Raw genomic sequence first — 20428 nt, 5'->3', positions numbered from 1 at the left:
CTGCCGACCACACCAGCTACCACCTCTCTAAAGGGAGAGTGAATTCTACATCAATCTAATGTGAGAGTGAAAAGCAGCTTCACCCACTTCCCCACATAAGCTAAGCCACAGGTACCTCTCTTCCATCAGCAGCAGTATATGTGCACTCCCCAGGTGTACCCAAGTAAAGCATTCCCAGGTTCTTGTGGCATTTAGCTCATCTAGTAAATCAAGGTCTTCTCACAGGCCCACAGGAAATAACCTAGCAAACTGCTTTGAAGATGACTTTGTCCCTGCAGCCCAGCTGGCCACCCAGAAGCTTAGGATTAATTGTAAGCCTAGCAAAACACTATGAAAGCCAAAAATAAATATAGTGAAAGAAGAGCATTTCCCACTGGAAAGACATGGCCAAGTAAAGTCAGTCTCTTCTGGGCTGGTTCCCAGGAGGCAGTTCAGATTCATTTATTCTGCTGCTTGCATAAGTGTCTCTCTTTGGCTGTGCTGCTCCCTTGGTGCTTCCTTCCAATCCAGGGGAAAAAAAGGCCCATTATTCAGATGCAACTCTACTTGTCAAGCAGGGAAAGTGGAGCCCAGGCAGATGCATTCCCTCTGAGCCGGCAGCAATCCCAGCCCCAAACAGAGCCTCTTCCCAGATCTCAGGGAGAACCTCCATTCCACTCAAGAGCGGATGTAACTAGGGACCTGGTGTCCTCAGAAAAACTGGAACAGTGCTCTCTGATTTGGAGATGCTGTTCAAATAACTGTTACTCAATTTCCAAACACAGCATCTCAGTCAGACCACAGCCAGTCCCCCAGTAGCAGAAAGTATGTCATTTTAGAAACACTTCCTATTACATAGACAAGAAGAGATGGCTCATTTGTCTTGTGGGTAACACTGAACACAAAGGCTCTTCCAGCCTTCTGTGAGAGCATGAGGGGCCACGGACAAGCTCTTTCTCAAAGTTCCAGCTGAAGTCTCATTTAATTACAGGATGCCATAAATTGAGGTTTAAAGACAAAACATCAAATCCTGCAAGAGATGACACCCCCGTAATGTCCAAACAGTCTTGCCTGGAAGAATCCCTTTGTTCTCTTTTAACACCATCTCACCCAGAGGGCCTAACATTCATTTTGTGGATTGAAATTGAACCAGCCAAGTGAGGGATACATCAGCTGTTGGTCTCCACAGAGGAGTGCAAATGTGAAGGGAACATGGGCTGGGGTGGAGCTTTCCAGCCCACAAGCCCAGCCTGGTGGACCTTGTTAAATCATCCTCCTTTTTGCAAACCACAAGAGTGGCCTTCTCCCCCTCCTGCCTCACATCTGACAACAGCTGCTTTCAGCTACAGATGCTGCATTCCCAGGGGAAGGGGCCCCACCTATGTGCAGTGATGGATGGAGAGCAGGCTTTAACAGGCCAGCTCCATCTCCAGCTTCCTCATGCCAGAGCAGTTCCTGTGAGCAGTCTCCCACTATCCATCATTATGCACGTGGTTAGCATTAGCACTCAGCACTGTGAGCTACTGTAATTTACCATTATTAATTCCCCCCTCTCCCTTCAGAAGATATTAGCTGCAAATTGAGAAAAAAGGGAGGGAAAAAAGTCGCTGTATTTGATAAATCAGCTGCTGACAAGGAACCGATGTCTGCACCTCAGTGTGTGCAGGAAATGGCCACAGCCATGAGCTACAGAGCAGCACCATTCAGCCTCCCCCACAGTCCCAGTGGCTCCGTCTCCCCTCTGGCTCCCTGCCAGTTCACTGAATCCTCAGCACCTCCATCCCTCCTCTTTGAAGTGGACGCCTTGTTAGCAAAAGTCAGGAGACTTGGCTGCTCTCAATTAACACCACTTGTGCCTGAAGCAAGGCAAACGTTGACTGCATAGGCATCCAGGAACAGAAACAAAGGCCCTGCATGCAGTTGGCACAAATCTGCGTTTGGAAGTCACTGAAGAGTTTGTGGTTGTGATTGTGTCTCACCAGACAGTCATACCACTTTAAGGAAAGTTCTGAATTCAAACTAAGTTTGTTAAGCTGTGTCAAACCTCAGCTGATGCTCTGGTTTCATCTTAAATGGAGTTAAAGCCAGATGAGGCCAAGCTGACTGGGAATAGAACTAAACGAAACTGTGATATGAGTGCCTGCATGGACTCCAGGCAATTTGGCTTTCCCAGTGGACAAGAACTAGTAGTTTTCACAGAGGTTCCAGACCTGCTGTTAGCAGAAGAATCGAAAGAAGCCCTGCCACCTGATGTTATGAAAAGAAAATAGGCAAATCTCTTTCAGATCTGCAGATTATAATACTGAAAACTGTCCTCTGACCTCCGTATTGGCACTGCCAAATGCATAGTGATATAACTGCAAAGCGGCAGAGAAAGCCACGCAAACCTATCACCCACACCAAGGGCACAGACTCATGTTACCTACAAGCTTTGCTACCAGCTGTTGCAGAGCAGGACTGCCCCAGGGCTGCAAGCAGCCTGCTCAGCATGCAGCACACAGGCAGTACCACAGCACAACAGGGCACTCTCTACCAGTGCGATCAGAGTGAAACAGAAGAAGACACAGCTGCGTCAGGGCTCTGCACTGGGATCTATCCCCTCACTGCAAGGGGCAATCTCATAGCCTCCGCTATGGAAATAGACATTTCTGGAGCACCCTCCACCTGGCTGTACTCTACAGCTTGGAGAGATGGATTGGATCCAGGATTGCGGCTGTTTTGAGCCAGCAAAACTTCTGCAACTGAACCAAGTGAAAACCCAATGGTCTCCAGCCAATGAGTCCCATAACAGCTCACTGCTCTCCCAGGGCCCCTGTCTCTCACCACTCTGCTCTGTTGCATTGTGCTCCTGGGACATGGATAATGCCAGGGAAAATTGGAGAAGGCCTTCCCCATATAAACCTCCTGCATTCAAGAATGACTTCCTTCCAGTGGCACTGAGCTGACCAGCTGCCTATACTCCAGCTCTGCTTGAAGTCCCAGGCACAACATGCCAGCAGAGGCTCCCACACGACTAGCTCCAGCATGCCAAACTGTTGCCCCACAAAGCGGTGGGCTTGGACTGCATGAAGCTACATGCTCCCAGAGGATCCTCATGGCATGCAGCACCTTTCTGGAGCACCACAATGATCAGAGACTGGTTTTCCAGCACTGTTCATATGTTTCCTAGGCAGCTCCCAAAGTTGTTCTTCCTGCTCTCCAGGCGTGTGACCATCACAAAAGGATCTGCTGGCAGGGGGTCATTTAAGCTGCAGCCTGGGAGACAAGGGGAGGAAGAAGGGGGCCTGGAGAAGAAAAGAAGGACCCCCAGGCTCTCAGTTTTCCCTGGGGCTGTACCCAACCCTAAAGCACCCAAATTCCAATCAGGGTTAATTTACATAAAGAGCAGTGTGGAGGGACCTGTTCCCAGAAGCACCATTCAATTTTTAATCACAGCTGGTTGTTGACTGCTGGAGGTGGTGATGAGGGCTGCATCTCTGGAGAGACCCAGCACAGTGATTTCCTGGTACAAGGCAAAAAAGGCTTTCTCTCCTTTTCTTCCTGCCCAAAGCTCCTAGGCTAGATTAAGTCTGGTTATGGCCACTGCACAGTTCAACCCAACTTAAGCCACAGCAGTCTTTTGGGTCAAAATTCTCCAGAGAGGCTGTTTACCCGGAAGAGTTCTCCTCTCACAGTCTGGGCTTGCATTGTTCCCAGCCAGCTACAAGACAGCTTCCAAGCCCAGCTCTGCTGTGACACCAAGACAGTGTCAGCAGTAGGAAGCTCATGAGCAGCAAGAGTCATGCTCCAATTGAGAGTAGGGCCTGCTCATGGGCTGCGGGTCCCCAACTCTTCAGGGCACCATGAAGCTGGGCAGCTGGGCAGCCCCTGTGCTTGATAAAGAGGGGATAAGAAAAGAGGACATTCCTCTTGTGCTTGATTAGAAAGAGAAAGGCAAAGGCTGTTACTAAATACAGACATCTCCACTCACAATGTGCCTTTTCGCTCTCTTCCATCTTTTTAAGTCATGTCCTGTCTCACCTTGCTCTCAAGGCTTCTGTGCCACACACTTCCCTGGAGCTCCCTGTCTCTCAGCAGGACTCAGGTGTCCCTTTCTTTAGTATCAGGGCTGCAGCTTCTCACAAGTGTGATGATGCTACATTCCCAGAGATCCAGAGTGAGACCCTGAGCTAACACTCAAAGCTATTGCTCCAGAGAGCAAACTGACCTAAAAGAACCAGGGGCAAAAAATTACACCCAGTTTGAAACCCAATGGTCCTGTGTAAAGGCTGCTGACCTGTGGCTGCCCTCAGTTGGTGAAGAAGGAGACAGTGCCTTACAATAAAACCACAGCAAAGGTTACACATCACGCAAGACAAGCAGCTTCAAAATGCTCTCCAGAGCAGGGCATGGGTGTTCTTGTGCAGCACAAAGAGAGGCGGTGAGCAGTAAATAAAAGTCTGCATCACATTTCCCACCTGACAAAACAGGCCGCTGTCAAATTGTTCGGATACTGTGAACGACTGGAGCGTTCATAGTGTATAGACTAATGCCTTTTCTCTGAAGGGAAAGGGACAGACAGCCCTCTAGTGTAAAGCCAACGTTAACTGTGTTTGCATGGGCATGGAAAGCTTTAGTCACTGCAAGCTCCACTCCTGACACTCTCGCTTGGGAAAGGACATGCTTCCAGGGAAATGGTTTTGCTCCCCAGAGACTAGCTTTGCAACTTCTCATCACCCTTCAGAACATGCTGAGATTGTGGAGATGTGCAAGTCCTAAAGATCCCTGCGGCTTTCAGGTGATCATTTTTCACTGCAGAGACAAAGACAGTGCTAACAAACTAGATAACTTGCTATTATTATTTTAAAAGCTGTCTTCTGTCAGAGGATGGTATGTAGCCTTCATAGCCTGACGCAAGCCTTCACAAAAGACTTCTGAAATCTCAAATTGCACCACAGCCAATGGTATGTCTCTAATAATGCCCCCTGTGGTGCCTGGAAGCCAGGAAAGCTGAATTTAGAGCCTCCAAAGATTTTCCCTCTCCCCTCCCTCCTCCCTTCTACTTAAGAGTCAGACTGAGTTCACATCTCTTTCCTGCGCACGTTGCTGTGTTATGCACACGGTGTATTGTATGCAGCTCTGATCATCACTCACAGACTTAAGAAAGATGCACAATTAAAATCAATATTTAAAGTCATCAAACAAGCACACAAATTTTACAACCACACAATTCACTCTGACATAACAACACAGAGTGCAGAGTTGAGAGCCATGCTGGAGTGCCGAGAGCACAGTTCTGCCCACAGTCTTCAAAATTTAATGAAAACACACCAGTTTAAACACTTTCCCAAATCTAGCTCACAAAATCTGTCACTTTGATGTGAATGGTCCCAGTCTTAGACTAATCAGTCACTTTTACTTTCTCTTTAGTAGCTAAAGACGCAAATGAACTCCCAGCAAACTGCACAGCTTCAGGAGAAAAATTCAGCAGCCAGATGGTTCTCACAAAAGATTTGTTCTTAACAAAAAAATAAAAGTTATCCAGTTTCCCCAGTGAGCAGCACACAGGAGATGATCTCACACATCAACAAGAAAATCTGAACTGTTATCTTAGAACATCACTTCTATTGTACAAGTGTCCCCTCTTCCTTGACCATTATGTAAATCGTAATGATCACTAATAACTGATCGATTCATATAAGTCCATGCAAGGGATTGTAATTATGCTGTGCACTCAGGGAAGGAAACAAAACATCAAATTTAAATGCAAACTTCCCTTTGTTTCCAATTGAAGGTGCAACACAAAGAGAAAGAAGAAAGCACAATTGTTAAAAAAGGCAACTGAGTTTCAAAGAACCATCTGAGGGAAACAGCCGAACTCCTGGGAGATAGAGCAAAGCTGTGATGGGCTGGGAACTCCCATCCATGCTGTAAGCCCCATTCTACTGGTGGGCTGTATTTGCTTTCTCTGCTCCTTTTCTCAACTTCATGGGAAACTGCAACTGTAGACAGGGATCACAACACAGCTGACCTTAAAGGCTCTCCAGACCTTCATGTGGAGACCTCCTTGGACAAAATGCTAAAAATGCCCAGGACAAGCAAGCTTTTTTTCTGAGTCTACACTCCAGGAAGGAAAAAGTAAAATAAGTATAATTTGGCAAAGGGATTTTGATCACCTAAGTATGTTGCTAGTAAAAGCAAGAAGGTATCCCCTGTCAAGGGCTGGTTTTTATTAGCTAGACTGGAAGCTGGCAGCAGCATGGGGAGCTGGCCATTCAGAAGGGTGGAGCACCATGATTTGGAGAAGCTGAGTGCATGATGGGAATCCTCAATTTTTTCAACAATTTCCCACCCACTGCTAAAGAATACTTCAGTACAGCAAGGAAACAAGGCTTGAAAATGTGCATAGGCATTTGTTTACCTAAATGTCTAGGCTTCTTGAATGAGTGGAAGTGGAAACAGGGTTAAGAAGCACTTACTTAGTACAAGCAGAAGTGCAAAGCTCTGCACCTGGGGCACAATAACCCCGTGCCTCAATATCAGACTGAGAACCAGTTGGGTCAGCAGCAGTCCTACTGTAAAGAGCCTGGGAGTTATGGTGGACACCAGATTGAATAGGATCTAATAGTTGCTCTTAGTTTGGATAAGGCAACTACATCCTAGGCTATGTTAAGAGGAGCGTGGCCATCAGAGTGAAGGAAGTTGTTGTCCCCCTGTACTCAGAACTGGTGAGGCTGCACCTGGAGCACTGTATCCAGTTGTGGGCCCCTCATTCCAAAATAAGTGTGGGGAAAACAGAGAGGTCTAGTGGAGGGTTGCCAAGATGGTCAGTGGTCTAGAGCATATGTCCTACAAGGACAGTTAGAGGGAGCTAGCATGGTTTAGTCTGGCAAAGAGGAGGTGAAGGGGCAACCTAATAGCAGACCACAACTACCCAAAAGGCAATTATAAAGATGATGGAGCTGAACGCTGCTTTGTGAGGCCAGATGACATAGCAAGGAGCCATGGCCAAGAACTGCAGTTTGGAAAGTTCACTTTGGACATAAGGAAAACTTCTTCATCATCTCCGGCACAGGAAGAGGCTAGCAAGGTTTTAGTCATTGGAGGTTTCCAAGGCTTAGTTAGACAAAGCCGTAGCAGACCTCGTTTGATGTTGGCAACAGTCCTTCTCTGAGTGTGTAAAAAGGTGAGGAAGTAGGAGGCAAAAAAGTCCCTGTTGCCTTCCCCAGTGTCCCTTCCAGGTACCCAGACTGACATCTATTCTCAGCTCCTCTTAGGTATCTCCCTCAATGCCTGCTCCTGAACTGACAGTGACAACCACTCACTCCTGTCAACATGGACTGAGGTACTACATGCACCATCACTCCTGCTCTACAGCTCCACAGTTGTGGTGCCTAGTGCCAAAGGGTCATGAGTCGCTCACTGGTCCTGACCCAGGTCAGATGGCAGAGTTTGAGCAGCCTTGGCCAGACGGGTGAAGAAGGCTGAGCTATGAAAGAGAAGGACAGGATAGCTCCATCCTTGGAGATATTCAGGAGTCAGCTGGACAAGCCCCTGAGCAACCTGATCTATCTTTGAAATGAGCTGTGCTTTGAGCCGAGGGTTGATTAGAAACCTCCAAGAGGTACCTTCCAAACTATTTTATGAAAGCACACCTCCTGTAACCTCTGCCTTGCCACACTTGTGCAGAGAGGAGCCTAACACTGCTGGCTGCCTGTGGGAGAAAAGTTTCAGCTTGTCACTTACCAATTGTTGTGCTGATGCCAGCCCTATACAGTTGAGCCACCAAAAAAATTGTACTAGAAATCACAGTATTTGGACACTTTATTGCTTTCATCTTGCTTGCCCTCACCTATTTACACATGCTTGAATAATCCTTCTGCTTTTCTTGACAACCAGAAAGACTACAAAATAAAACTCAAGTTCTCTTCTAATCCCTTGATTTCAGGAGCAGAGACTTGAGACAGACAGTAAATACTGTAAAATCTGCTGGTGCTACTGTTCAGCTCCAAGCTGCAATGCAAACAGCCTGAGGAAGACAGGCCAGAGCAGAGACATGAACCAGCTGCTGATGCAGCAACATCCCTAAAGAGACTATCATTGGTCTTGTTGCCTAACAGTGCTAAAGAAGTCATCTGCAATTGCATGGACCTACACACTTTTGCTCTGGACTGACCCTTAAGCATATTCTGGAACCCTTGGGATACAACTCAGTGTCATTCTCCCACTATTAGAGCTGGAAAAGGTGAAACTAAATCACAGAGTTCATTGACGTGGTCAAGGACACAGAGAAATCAGAAGCTGGGCCTAGAACAGATTCCAGAAGCTCTGACTTCTAGGAGCTCTCTGACAACAAAGTAAATATGGGCAGAGTCTGTGCACGTGACATGCTGATGTGTTCTGGCTAGGGTCTACGTCCATGCACACTGCACACACACCATGGGAAATATCTGTGTCACCTTGATGCCACTCTGCTATGAGTCTATATATCATCACTGAACACCACTCAAATGGCATAATGAGGAACTAACCACCCAAACCCCAGGCTGCTGCATGTCTCTGCAATTGTAACATGACAACAGGCTAAGGTAAGTTTGAATACCTTGACAAAGTCTGTATGAATTCCTTTATCACCTCTGTGAAAGCATGGAAGGATTCACCCTTTGTTTCTTTACACCGATTATGTTTTTGCAGTAGAATTGTCTCCTCCTGTTCCTCTGTTCTCTGGAAACCTCCAGGAGTTGCAACCATCAGCATGAAAGGGGAGGAGAGGCTGGGCTTTGCACATTACAAGCCTCTTTCCTCCCTTTCACACCTGTGTGTGTCTGTGCTGGAGAAGCCTCAAAACCCTGTTACTCACAAATCCCAAACAGATCCAGGTAGGTCCAGGACACAGCACAAAACTTTCCATGTGGACAGGAGGGAGTACTTCTAGTACAATTCCCAGCCCTTGCAGGCACAGTAGTATGACGTTGCCTTTTACAGCACCTCTTCAGAGTGGTACAGGTTACTCCTCCCCCACTATGTGCATGCCTCCTGGATAAATAAACCCCTTTAGAAACATCAAAAGATGCATTTGGCACTCAGAGATATGTCTTAATGAAGGTGACAGCAGCAGAAAGCATTGCAAATCCCAGGGGAAGAGAATGCACACCTAATTAGACTGACTCCTTTCTTCTCCCTTTGGTTCTGCCTTCAGTGCAGTGCAAATCCTGCACTCAGACTGCAGCTATGGTTTGTCCAACAGGATATACCTTGCAGCACAGAGGGGCTGAGGTGCCTGAGCAACTGATGTAGCAGCCATGTGCAGGCTCAGAGCAGAGATTAGAGCTCAGCCGCTCCTCTCTCATCCTGCTTTGTGCTGAGGTTCTGGTTCCACTGCTCCTTTCTCCTCTCTTCCTCCCCTGTGGGTGGGACTCAGTGGGGACTGAAACAGCAAGGAGCTCAGCCATGCTCACAGTGTGCCCCTTCCTAGGACTAGCTGTATGCGAGGAGCTCTCCTGTGCATGCTGGTGAGGGATTGAGTGCTCTAACCCCTCCCACAAACAGAGACAGGAGGACAGAAAGAGAAGAAAGACAAAGTGCTTTTCAGGGTAGGCAGCAGCTCCCCACAACCACCATCACAATACATGTAGGAGAACACGGGTGTGTGGTAGTGCTCCTGAAAGCCTGTGCTCCGAAGCACCCTTCCCCTTCCCTGCCCCATTTTACATTCTCCCTTGCTGCTTCCATATGAAAGAAGGTGGAGAATTCAGGGAGATGCTGCTGGATTTGCAGATTTTGCTTATTCCTTTGGAAAGCTTAATGGCCAAAGTCATCCTTGGTGTCAAGAGGATTGAACAGGCACAAGGTCCCTATTGCTAGTGTCACGGAGTTATAGGAGATATTCACGGGGGTGTGAGCGGTGGGACTCCCCCCCAGCTTCCAACTCCATAGTAAACCACTGGGCTGAGTGTAAGAAGGGGTGACCCTACCCTCTCCTCCTGAGCCCCACTGAGCAGGACGGGCAGCAGGGCAGGTATCACACACAAACGGAGTGACGGATCTCAACTGTGTTGGAAACTGCCACCTTCCTGATCCTTCCCACCATTGTCTCATATGCACTTTATGAACACAGTCTTCTGTACAGGATGCCTGAGTGGGGGTGTGTGTGGAGGGGGTAGTTATTCAAGCAAAACCCAGAGCATCTGAGTGCAGCATAGAGGTAATTAATAAGGATGCAGTTGTGTGAAGGCAGGACTGCCATGTTACCCTTGCTGGTGAAAGGCAGCACTGGTATATGCTACCTCCAAGTCAGAGCAGTGGAGAAGGTGGTAGTGGCTTTGTTTCACTGTTTCTAATTAACATACTTTCTGGATCAGGTTTCTCTAGTGCTCTTAGTGGGGAAACCATCAAAGACAGTAGGGGTGCCGTGACATCTGCACTGATAAAACCACCAGGCACAGAGAACTGCAACAGCACCTGGGCTTTTTTTTGCCCTGATATTTCTCCCTAAATAATTTCTCCAGACACAGCCTTCTATAGTCCCAGAGAATATAGGATTGAGATATATACTGTCTAGTGAAGGTTGGGGGCCAAAGTCTAGGAAATGATGAGGCCCCTTCCTATAAAATGAACAATATAAAAAATGGAAACACAAAATAATGCACTGATGAATGGTATCTCCTTTAAGGAACAGAAAGAGATACTCCCACATCAATGAACATGTAGTCTCCAAGCCTGGTGTAGGTTTTCAAATTGCAGGTTTTTACTTTATTGAGAAATGCTATAAAACAATAAGCAGCCAATACATGGCAAGGCTTCCTTTAATATAAATAAATTGTGTTAATAAGATAATAAGTGCTGAGAACATCAGGTAAAAGCTCTGCCTGTCCAACTGCCCAGGCGGGTATTTTTGGCTTACAACGCACTTGAAGTATCCTGTCAGCCAAAGTTGGAAATGCAGGCCAGATGCTGTAGGATGACCATTCGTTTAAACATAATCTCTCAAGGTTCATGTGGACTTTACAGTCACACTTACCAGGAATCCAGGCTACTCAGCATCTCACAGGAGCAACTCATAAACTTCAAGGGGGAAAAAAAAAAAAAGAAGAAAAGAAAGCCTCAAACTCCAAACCCTCAAAGCCTTGTTCTATAAATAAAGTCATTGTAACACAGATTTTTATATTTCATTATCTCCTGTATTTTTTCGTATTATGCTGGTAACAGCCAGGAACTTGGGCAATGTCACAGTGCAGAGAAAGTGCTGTGCTGCAGCAGGATTGCAAATGGCAAAAGAGAGGCTATCCTGGATCCTGTACCACACCCATCCCCTTGGTACCATCCTGCATGCCTGGCACAGTGAACAGCCTTCCTACAGCATCACTGTAGACAAACAGCACACAGGTTAGCACAAACATGGTACCACGAATTTGTGCATGCGAACACAGCCACAGGATTCAAATCAGCGGGTACCCACGCACCCACCACAGTATAGCAAATAACAAATGAATGCTGAAATATCAGTACCCCCTAAGGGACCACAGGAGAAGCCACAACTGCAACATGCTCCCAAGATGCTTTACAAACATGAATAAACTGGCCATTCCAAAATTAAAAACATTTCAAACCCTTCAAAGTACAGTATGTGTCATTTGGATCAGCACTTGGAGCATCATAACTATATCAGCCAGGGCGTCCTCCAAAAAGCAAACCAAAAAAAAGATTTTATTTGTGTCACTGATGGAAAGAGGAAGCAAGCCAGAGATGGCATGCAAAGAGACTCTGTACAGCAAGAGGTAGTGCGTGCTAAACACTCTCTTGACCAGCAGCCTGGACAGCAGTGGAGCTTCTACAATGGCTTAATCACTCCAGTTCAAAATTGCAACCTGTGGGTTGGGTTTCCAATAGTACACCTGGGTGGCACATGATTCTCCAAGTGGTCAGAACCTGCAGTGTGAGAACATCTTCTTCAAAATGTAGGTTTTATTTCAGGTTTCACCCTGAGCGACTGCAAATGCTCAAGCCACGACTGTACAGCTGCATACCTTGAACAGCAACAGCAGCTTCCAGCTACTGCTGCTAACACAGACCCACACCAGGAGCTGGGAAGCAAAGGCTGTTTTCAGGAGTGTCAGAGCAAATGGAACAGGGCTATTTTCAGCGAGAGGAGATGGCTCTGCTCTCCGGGGCGGCGATGCCACGCTGGGTGCCAGGGAAGGCCGCCCCCGCTGCGTGCTGTGAGCTTCTCACCCGGCGGAGCGAGCCCAGTCCCGACCTGCACAGCGTGCCGTGTGCTCCCGCTGCACCCCCCAGCTGCTTCCAGCCTTTCGCTGGCCGGCACCAAGCTGACACCAAGTAGGGCAGGGGAACGCCTAGGGAACGAGGCGCTGCTTGGCACTCTCGCTACATCCCGCTCATCCCCGTCCTTCCGCCGCGGCCCCGCGGCCAGGGAGTCCCCCGCCGCGGCAGCGCTCCCCGTCGCGTCCCGGAGCCCCCGCCAGCTTCCCCGGCTGGGGACGGCCGGGCCGCGGCTCCTCCGCCCACCTCGGCCGCTGCCCCAGCCCTTTCCCGGTGCCGCAGCCTCCCGCGAAGGGCACAGGAAAGCCGGGCTGGAGCTCTCCTTTCCCTGCCCCCATCAGCCGGGCTCGGAGCGGAAGGGAACCTAGGCTGCTCCCGTCCTCCCCCCGCCCCGGCTTCCCAGCTCCTCTCTCTTCTCGCAGGCGCTGCAATTCCGGCTGCATTCAGAGCAACGTGGCTACCTTTATCAGCAAGATTTGTACCCCTCTGGGAGGCAGTCTTGAGAGCCACAGAACGCCGCTTCCACCGGCGGCCCATCCTCTTTAACACTTTACCTGCCCCAACTTCGGGGGGAGCCCGGTCCCCCCAAGACCGAGCCGGGGCAGGGGGGGGGGGGCGGACCGGCCCCCAAGACGATGGGGCGTGAGAGGTCTCAACCTCTCCGCCCTCTCTCCAGCTCTCAGACCTACTCCGGGGGCTGGGACTGAGCCAGGAGCCAACCGTGCCCGAACCGGGGCACGGCCCGCTCCGCACCTTCCGTTCCCCTTCCAGCCTCGTGTCTCCGCTCCTTCTGCAAGCGCGGCGCTCCCGTCTCCCCCGCGGGGCCCTCCCCGCCGCCGGCCCCTTCGCCTCGCCCGGTCCAAACGCGAGCCGCCAGGAGCGTCGTGTCCCCGCCGGCCGGGCTCAGCCCCACCCGCCGGGGGTCCTGCTCCTCTCCCCCGCGGCCGAGACAGGCGGGACCTGGCCGCTCCGCCGACTCCACGGAAGAAAGTTGCAGCGAGGGAAGTTCCCGGTACCGTGCAAAGTTGGGGATGCACGGCTTTGCCCTGCCCTGCCGCCCCCGGGGCAGAGGGGGATTCCCGGGGAGGGAGATGCACCTACCTTCAGCTATCGTCCTCTTCATCTTAGGGGTCGGGGAAGGCACGTCTGGAGGCGCAAAGTCGAGCGATAGCGGTACAATCCTTGCAAAAGCGGGGCAGATCCTCGTGCAAAACTTCAGCCCGAGCGTGGAGCGGCGGCGCACGGGGAGGGGGCTCTCCCTGTGGCGGTGTCCTCGTTCATCGGGGGAATGAGCAGCCCCCGAGCTGGAGTCAGCATCCAGGCGAGGCTCCCCCTCCCTGCCTGCCTGCCCGCCTGCCTGCCTCCTCCCTCCGTCCTCCCTCCCGCCCGCCGCACGCACGGGGCCGGGGCCGGGCCGGGCCGGGGCTGCGGTGGATCCCGCGGAGGCAGAGCCGCCGGCGGGCTGGAAGCGCGGAAGCTGCTGCACTGTATCCCGGGAACGAGCGAGCAGGGCGCAGGGATGGAGAGGCGATGAATGTTTTATGGGATCATGTGGTTTGACGTGAGAGGAATCAGCCTAGATCGGATTTACTGGCTGGAGGAGTGAGAGGGAGGACGGGGGAGATGGGCACGGGATGGAGGGAGGGGCTGCTCCGGGGGCAGACGGAGCGCGCAGAGGCCGCTCCGACGGCGGCGGCGGCACCGCCGCGGGCCCCCCGCGGTGCGCCGTGCGCCGTGCGCGGCCGGGCAGGGCGGCGAGGGACCGCGCCGCGCCGGGGCAGGCAGCTCATTCCTGGAGGAGAGGTGCCACCTAAAGGAAGCTGCGGAAAGGGCCGCCCGGGCGGCTGCGGCGCTCCCGCCGGCCTGCCGCTCCGGGCCTCCCGCGGCAGCCGGGGAGTGGCGCCGAGCCTGCCCGCAACCCGCAGCCCGCAGCCCCTCGGCGCGGCGCGGCTCGGCGGGCGCGGCTCGCCCCAGGGTTCCTACGGCTCATAGCGGAGCAGCCGTGGCCTCTGCAGCGCTGGCCCCCCGGCAGTCCCCCAGCGGGAAGCAGAGAAGCCCCGGCGTCTGGAGGCCTTGACGAGGGCTTCTTCCTCTGCCACTGTCAGCTGGGACCACAAGGAGCCAGGATCCTTATCTGGGGAGGGGACAAGAGACACTTGAAACTGCAGTGCTGCTTTCTGCTATGCCAGCAAGTGCCTCAGGCCTTATTGCCGGGTTCTGCCTGTGCTGGTACAGAGTGACCGCATTTCCCCAGAAGAAGTCCAGCAAAAAACAGGCACCTTGAGCATAGTCCCTAGCTGAAAGAGAGAGTTCTTCCTTTCCCTTCTTGCATGGCTGGACCCTCTCACCACATCCCACCCTTGCTCTTTTTTACAGGAAGGACAACAACCTACCTCAGCTTACCCCCCAGAAAGGTGAAGTTTACACTGGTTGTAAATGAGGCTACGTGAAGCTGGGTTTCCCATCTTCCTCAGTCATCCCACGGGCTTTCCTCCTTCCCTGACCTCAGGTCTTCACCCTGAAGCAGACAGGTGCTTACTGCATAGGCTGGTTCCATTCTCCAGTTGCAGTCCTGGGAAGCAGAATCCAGATCTCATTAACTGAATTCATCTGTTTGCTGGGGAAAGGAGGACAAAAGGATGATGCCAGAAAAATCTTGAACATTAAGCTATGGCATCTCTATCACTACTAGTGAGAAGCTTCAGACTGCTACTGGAAATAAGTTTGTGTGTGTTTATGTGTGTGTGTGTGTATGCATATAAATGTATATGTATACATATGTATATGTACATTATTGAACATTAATTCCCCTATTATGGCTTGTCCCCCTAATCATGACCATCTCCAGAGCTGCTTGTATTCAGGATTTGTGTGGTAACCACACCTTGGAGGCCTACCCAGTTTGCATTGTTCCGTGTACGGATTGTCCCAAGATGAGCCAGGAAACTGGTTCTCCTATGTACAATACACCATCTCATCTCACTCAAAACATCTATGTGGTGCTTCATGCTGACACCACACTCATCTATGGAGAAAAGAAATATAACCAAAGGAATGGCTAGCTGGACATCTGAGACTGCTGGAGGTACTCTATGGAGTGTGTACTGTATTTATGCAGTCTCAGCTGTCCAGAGATACTTAGGAGATAAGTCTTCCAGATGTCTTCCAGATATTTTTTTGCTGACATTTTGTCTATCTTCCGCAACTGAAGTGTGAGAGCAGAGAGAGGGAAAGGTTGCTGCTAGGATATATGGACAGATCAATAGAACTAGCATGCTGCAAAGCAGGGCTGAGGCACAGAGCTTCCAGATACCCAGGACCAGAAGAATAGGAGGTCTGTAGCTGGTAGGGCTATGGAATAGGCCCTGAGATGGGATCAGGGTCTGCAGTTCAGTGCAGTGTTGTCCTGAGCGATGTGAGTGTAGCTTGTTTGTCCCACAGCATATGGGCCTTTTCCACGCTGTGCCATCACTAACATTCACCAGCTTGTAGAACTGCAGAAAGCTGGAGAGCTCTGCAAGCTCTGAAGAAACTACATTATTCTTCTGTAACTCAAGAACAGGGGTTCAGAGACTGAGGTAGAATCTAGAGCACTCAACAGTTTACATCCTGGCTCTCTTCTAGGGCCTCCCTCTCCCGGGGATCTTTCAAGGCCTTCAGTGCCACCAGCAGAACAGAGATGAATCTGGCTTTTCTCAGCATAGGACATAGCCTCTCACTTGTAAATGCAGCTATGTTCTCATGCAATAGCATTCACCTTTGGAGGCCGATATTTTGGGGACTTGCCTGGAAACAGCTGGAGGCAGAATGGGCCTTATGAAATGCCTTTATCACGTCTTTGCATAAGCACTGGAGCTGGGACTGGTTGTGTGGGGAGTCTGGGAGCAGGTACCCTGATCATCTATAATGGCTGGCTTGTGCCACTCAGAACTCAGCTCAGAGGCAAGGCAGGCTGGCACCAGGAGCTGGACTAGGGAAGAAGCATGAAGGAAGAGTTATGAGAGCTGTGAGGCATTGCCTCCTACTCAGTTAAGTTCCATGGGTTCAGATCACAGTGAGGGGTGCAAACAATCCTGTCCAGTTATACACCTGACTGAGTTACCTTACCTTACAAATCTTATAAACTTTTTCCCCTTGGCCGATCAGTGCACTTTCCCTTGCATCAGACTTCTCAGCTATTTCAGTTCCCCACTCCCCTTGTACAGTTTTCACTTGCAGTTGTCCATCTTTGAAATTCCACCTAAGAATGATCCAGGAGGACTGCAAACAACCCTCTAACATGGGCCAAATGTAAAGGCATAGTCTAAGGTGCCTTGGGTCCTTCTCCTTCATTCCCCTGAAGATGGAAGATGACATCTCAGGAGAGCAGGAGACCTAGCCTGTTGCACACTGTTTTTTCTGCCCCTTCAGAGTGCAAGGGTGCAGGGATGATTCCCTAGTTCTTTTCCTTCCCTGATCTGAATCTCTAATTGCATTCCAGGTTAGTCATATACTTACTGAAGCCTCCTCTACTCATTTCACCTTGCATGCCTGCATATATTAGAGCCATATTCCCTCTACTTGCTCTTCGTCAGGGCAATCTTCAGTTGTACCCCAATCCATCTGCACCATATCCAGTATATCCTGCAGCCCTACCTCACCCTGCCAGCTTGTACACACTACAGCTTTGAACCATACAGACCCTCTCTGCTCTATGAGCTCTGCACGCACTGTCCAAAACAGCACTTAATGAACATGCTTCCAAGGGAGCACTGTGTTCCTACAAGGTCAACAACTGAGACCCTCCTGGCTCAGATGGGACCGTGGCTTGCACTGCAGCTAGACATCACCTTTGGGTGCTTGGGCCAGTCTGTGGCAGGTGACAGGCTACTCTACAGAAATGGAAGGCTTGGCTGCGTTCATTAAGGGTGAAGGAAAAGTGAGGTCCGGGAAGAGACAAGGAGTGTTACCATGCAGTCTGCTGGTAGTGCCCCTCATTGATTTGTGGGTATCTCCTAGGGAGTGGAAGGAAGATGATTCTCTCCAGCCCTGCTCCTTCTGCAGTAACAGTACATCCACCACACATTAGTGATGTGCTCCTCCTCCGTTTTAAACACACCTTCATGTAGTCATGTTTCAATAGTGCCTTCTGACATTGGCATCCCAAGTGGTGCATCAGGAAAGAGAGGTCACCTACATGCAGCGCATCAAGATTACTGTAAGCAAAAGAACATTGAAGCTGGAATGGTCTTGGAAAGGACAGGAAGATTATCATAAGCAATGAAGGAGTTAACTAAAGTTAGAGTCACAATGCCAAAAATTAAAGGGTTCTCCCAGGAAGGCAGCAAGCTGTGTGTGGCTGTTTGGCTGACATTTCTGAAAGGTTAATTTTGAAAAGGAGAAAGTACATCAGTAGAGGACTGGGATTGACTTTTCATGCAGATTCCTGCACCACTTTGGGCTGTTTCAAGATCCAACAATTTGCTACATGCAGGTCACCATGAAGTAACATGGTGGCTGTGACCTTGGCTTGTAAACTGATGTACCAGAGTATGGCAGATTATACTGATCCAAAAACCTAGTGTAAGTTTGCTGTACAAGCTGCTGTACCAAATACAGGAGATGAACTCTCCTACTGTGCTTGTATTTTGGGCATTTATGCTTTCCATTTCCCAACTTAACTAAGCATTGTCTAGCAGTGACTGCTTGAAAGAGGAGTCTCCCAAGTAGGAGATCTCCTGGGAGATCTGAGATGGCTTGCAATTACAGCATGACTAATTCTGTGCAGCTCATTTGCAGCTTGGAATGGAGCCAACATTCACCGAGATCAAGAGACACCTTGCTTTGACTGGATAATTACATGTTCGTCTCTACCTAATTCTTAATCACACTTAGATCAATTCTCTTCCTTTGGGTTGTGGGTCTTGTTTGCAAAGCTTCAACTGTTCACTTGCTGTCTTTAACCCTTGTTTGTGAGCAGAGAGGCTCTAACATGTATTTGGAGCACGTTCTTGGTGTCTGTCTAAGGGTGCTGAGGAGAAGGCGGAAGTGAGGCTGAATGGGAGAATCACAGTTTCCCACATGCATGGCCTTGTGCACCTGGGGAGTGTGGGACTCTCACAGTGCATGTGTGCTACTGCCTGTGCAGTGAAATCATCTCTGCCTCAAAAGCTCCTTAGCACCTGGCCCTGCCCTCATGCTGATCAAGGAGCTGTTTGGGCAAGGAGCTCTGGAGTTAGCCATGTATTCTTTGGGTGGAAACAATACAGATGGAAGCAGCTGATTTTTGTCTTTGCAGTGAGTGCAGATTCCCACATCACTCATCTCAGCATATCGTCTGGGAGCAGGCCAAACTGCTCAGACAGCACAAGCGTGCTCAGACTTTCCCAGCAAAAGCTGTGCCCTGACATTCTTTGACAAGTGCTGCTTTTCCATCCCCTGCTCAATCCTTTTGGGATGGAGAGAAACTCAGACTATTTACTGCTGCTGAGCTCCTTGTCTTTCTACAGACACCCAGGCATCACTTAAGATCCCCTCAGCTTCCTGCTGTACAAAACAATGCACAACAAAAATGCAAATCTTACCCCACCTCACAGCCAACCTGCACAGTTGAGATGCACAGAAATAGGGAGGGCACTATAAAATGGGGAAGCCACTGCCCTTTGCCACTCTTAAACCCATCCATTTATTAGAGTAATACCTACTGGAGCCAATTCCTGCATCCACATAGTAAATCAAGCGCAGCTTTCACCCTTTTCCTGCTGCTCTGCCTTCTTCCAGGGACCCTGCTGGTTACCCAATGTCAGTGCCTCATGCTGCAGAGAGACATTGGCAAGCCTACCAACCTGTGCATCTGGCTTCTGGAGACACTCCTCTACCCCCAGCACCTTTCTACAGAAAGGGAAAGGACACATCAATGAATGAATGCTTGCACACATTACTGTGCTCCAGGTGCACACTCCCAATTGTGAGATCCAACAAAAGCTTTTCACCTTTCCTCCCCACTGCCTTGTGGCACAGGACATATGTGGATGGTGTGGATGTAGGCATCTGAAAGTATCTCTTGGAGGAATACAAGGAGGCAGGAAAAGAGCACTACAAGATGAATTTGTTTGCTGTTGTACCTAGGCTTAGTGCTGGAACTACATGGACTTGCAGGAGTTAGGAAGAGAAGTGAGCACATGGTGTATAATGCAGCATGGACAGTCAGCAGATCAGGAAATACCACTTTCTCTGAAAAATGAGGATCTCTTTGGAGCCCCAGGCAAGAGTCATCCTTCTGGATACCCAAGGAGATTTTGTCTTTATGAATTTTCCACCTCCTCAGAGGATGGCCATAGGTAGAGAAAAGTGGGCCAGACTCTGGGATACAAATTTGGAAGGGCTCCGAAGACCCACCAACACTCAGGATACTGACATGGTTTATGTGTTATGCTGTCCACCTGTTGTCCTATATGAAAGACACACAGGTCATGGCTCTTTCTTGGACCTTTTCAGCAACTGAAAGCACATCCCCTGCAGACTGGCCAAACATGCAGGCCTGGGGAGACATCAGCAAGGCTTCTTGATGAAGTTTGCATTCATAAGCATGAATTGCATTGTGCTGGCATGATTTATCCAGATACTCAGAGTAGTTACTGTTCCATTTTTGAGACTTGAACTAATGAAAACCAGCATACTAGTGGGCAGGTAAGTCACATGTCTGCAGAGTGATTCTTTCAGTATACCAGACTGTCACAAATGCAGTGTTGAATCATCCTGCCTGCACACCATGTATCTGTCTATGACAGTCCCAGGTTACACTCCAGGACAGATTTCTTTCCTGCAGTAGGAGACCCCAGTGAGCATTGTGTCCTGGACATCCAGAATCTCTCAGACAGCTGTGCTGGCAAACAGCTCACTGCAGAGAGATCCCAATAACCAGAAAAGTGAAGCATGGCTGATGACTCCTGGGATCCTATGCATGGAGAGGTGCTATGCCAGAAAACATGCTGATTGTTTCCTGGGCCCTGGTGTGATCTCTGTGTGTCTTGAGCCATCCATCCCCCCACAGCAGGCAGGGCAGTCTGTCTCTGTCAACTGCCTCAGTGCATTACCATATCATGTTAGTCCAGCAAAAGGCTCTGAATTTCTGTATTGGTCCTTTTTGCTGTTTTGTTCCCATTGTCATGACAAACTGCACGAGAGCCTTGCAAAGTCTGGATGGACAAGG

At 49.8% G+C, this 20428-nt stretch overlaps 1 protein-coding gene across 1 annotated transcript in view; it reads right to left on the bottom strand.

The window, feature by feature from the left end:
• The window catches only part of RTN4R (reticulon 4 receptor), an 88204-nt gene extending 74328 nt beyond the window's left edge, over positions 1 to 13876 (bottom strand). The window contains exon 1 of the mRNA XM_026106910.2: positions 13339 to 13876. Within this exon, the coding sequence (XP_025962695.1) occupies positions 13339 to 13360 (22 nt within the window). The 5' untranslated portion in view covers positions 13361 to 13876. The remainder of the gene's footprint in view (positions 1 to 13338) is intronic.
• Positions 13877 to 20428: the final 6552 nt, after the last annotated feature.

The sequence above is a fragment of the Dromaius novaehollandiae genome, chromosome 17 (genome assembly GCF_036370855.1).
Source record: "Dromaius novaehollandiae isolate bDroNov1 chromosome 17, bDroNov1.hap1, whole genome shotgun sequence".
NCBI lineage: Eukaryota > Metazoa > Chordata > Aves > Casuariiformes > Dromaiidae > Dromaius > Dromaius novaehollandiae.
Note: the sequence above shows the minus strand (reverse complement) of the source record. Positions and strands in the feature narration are given on the sequence as shown.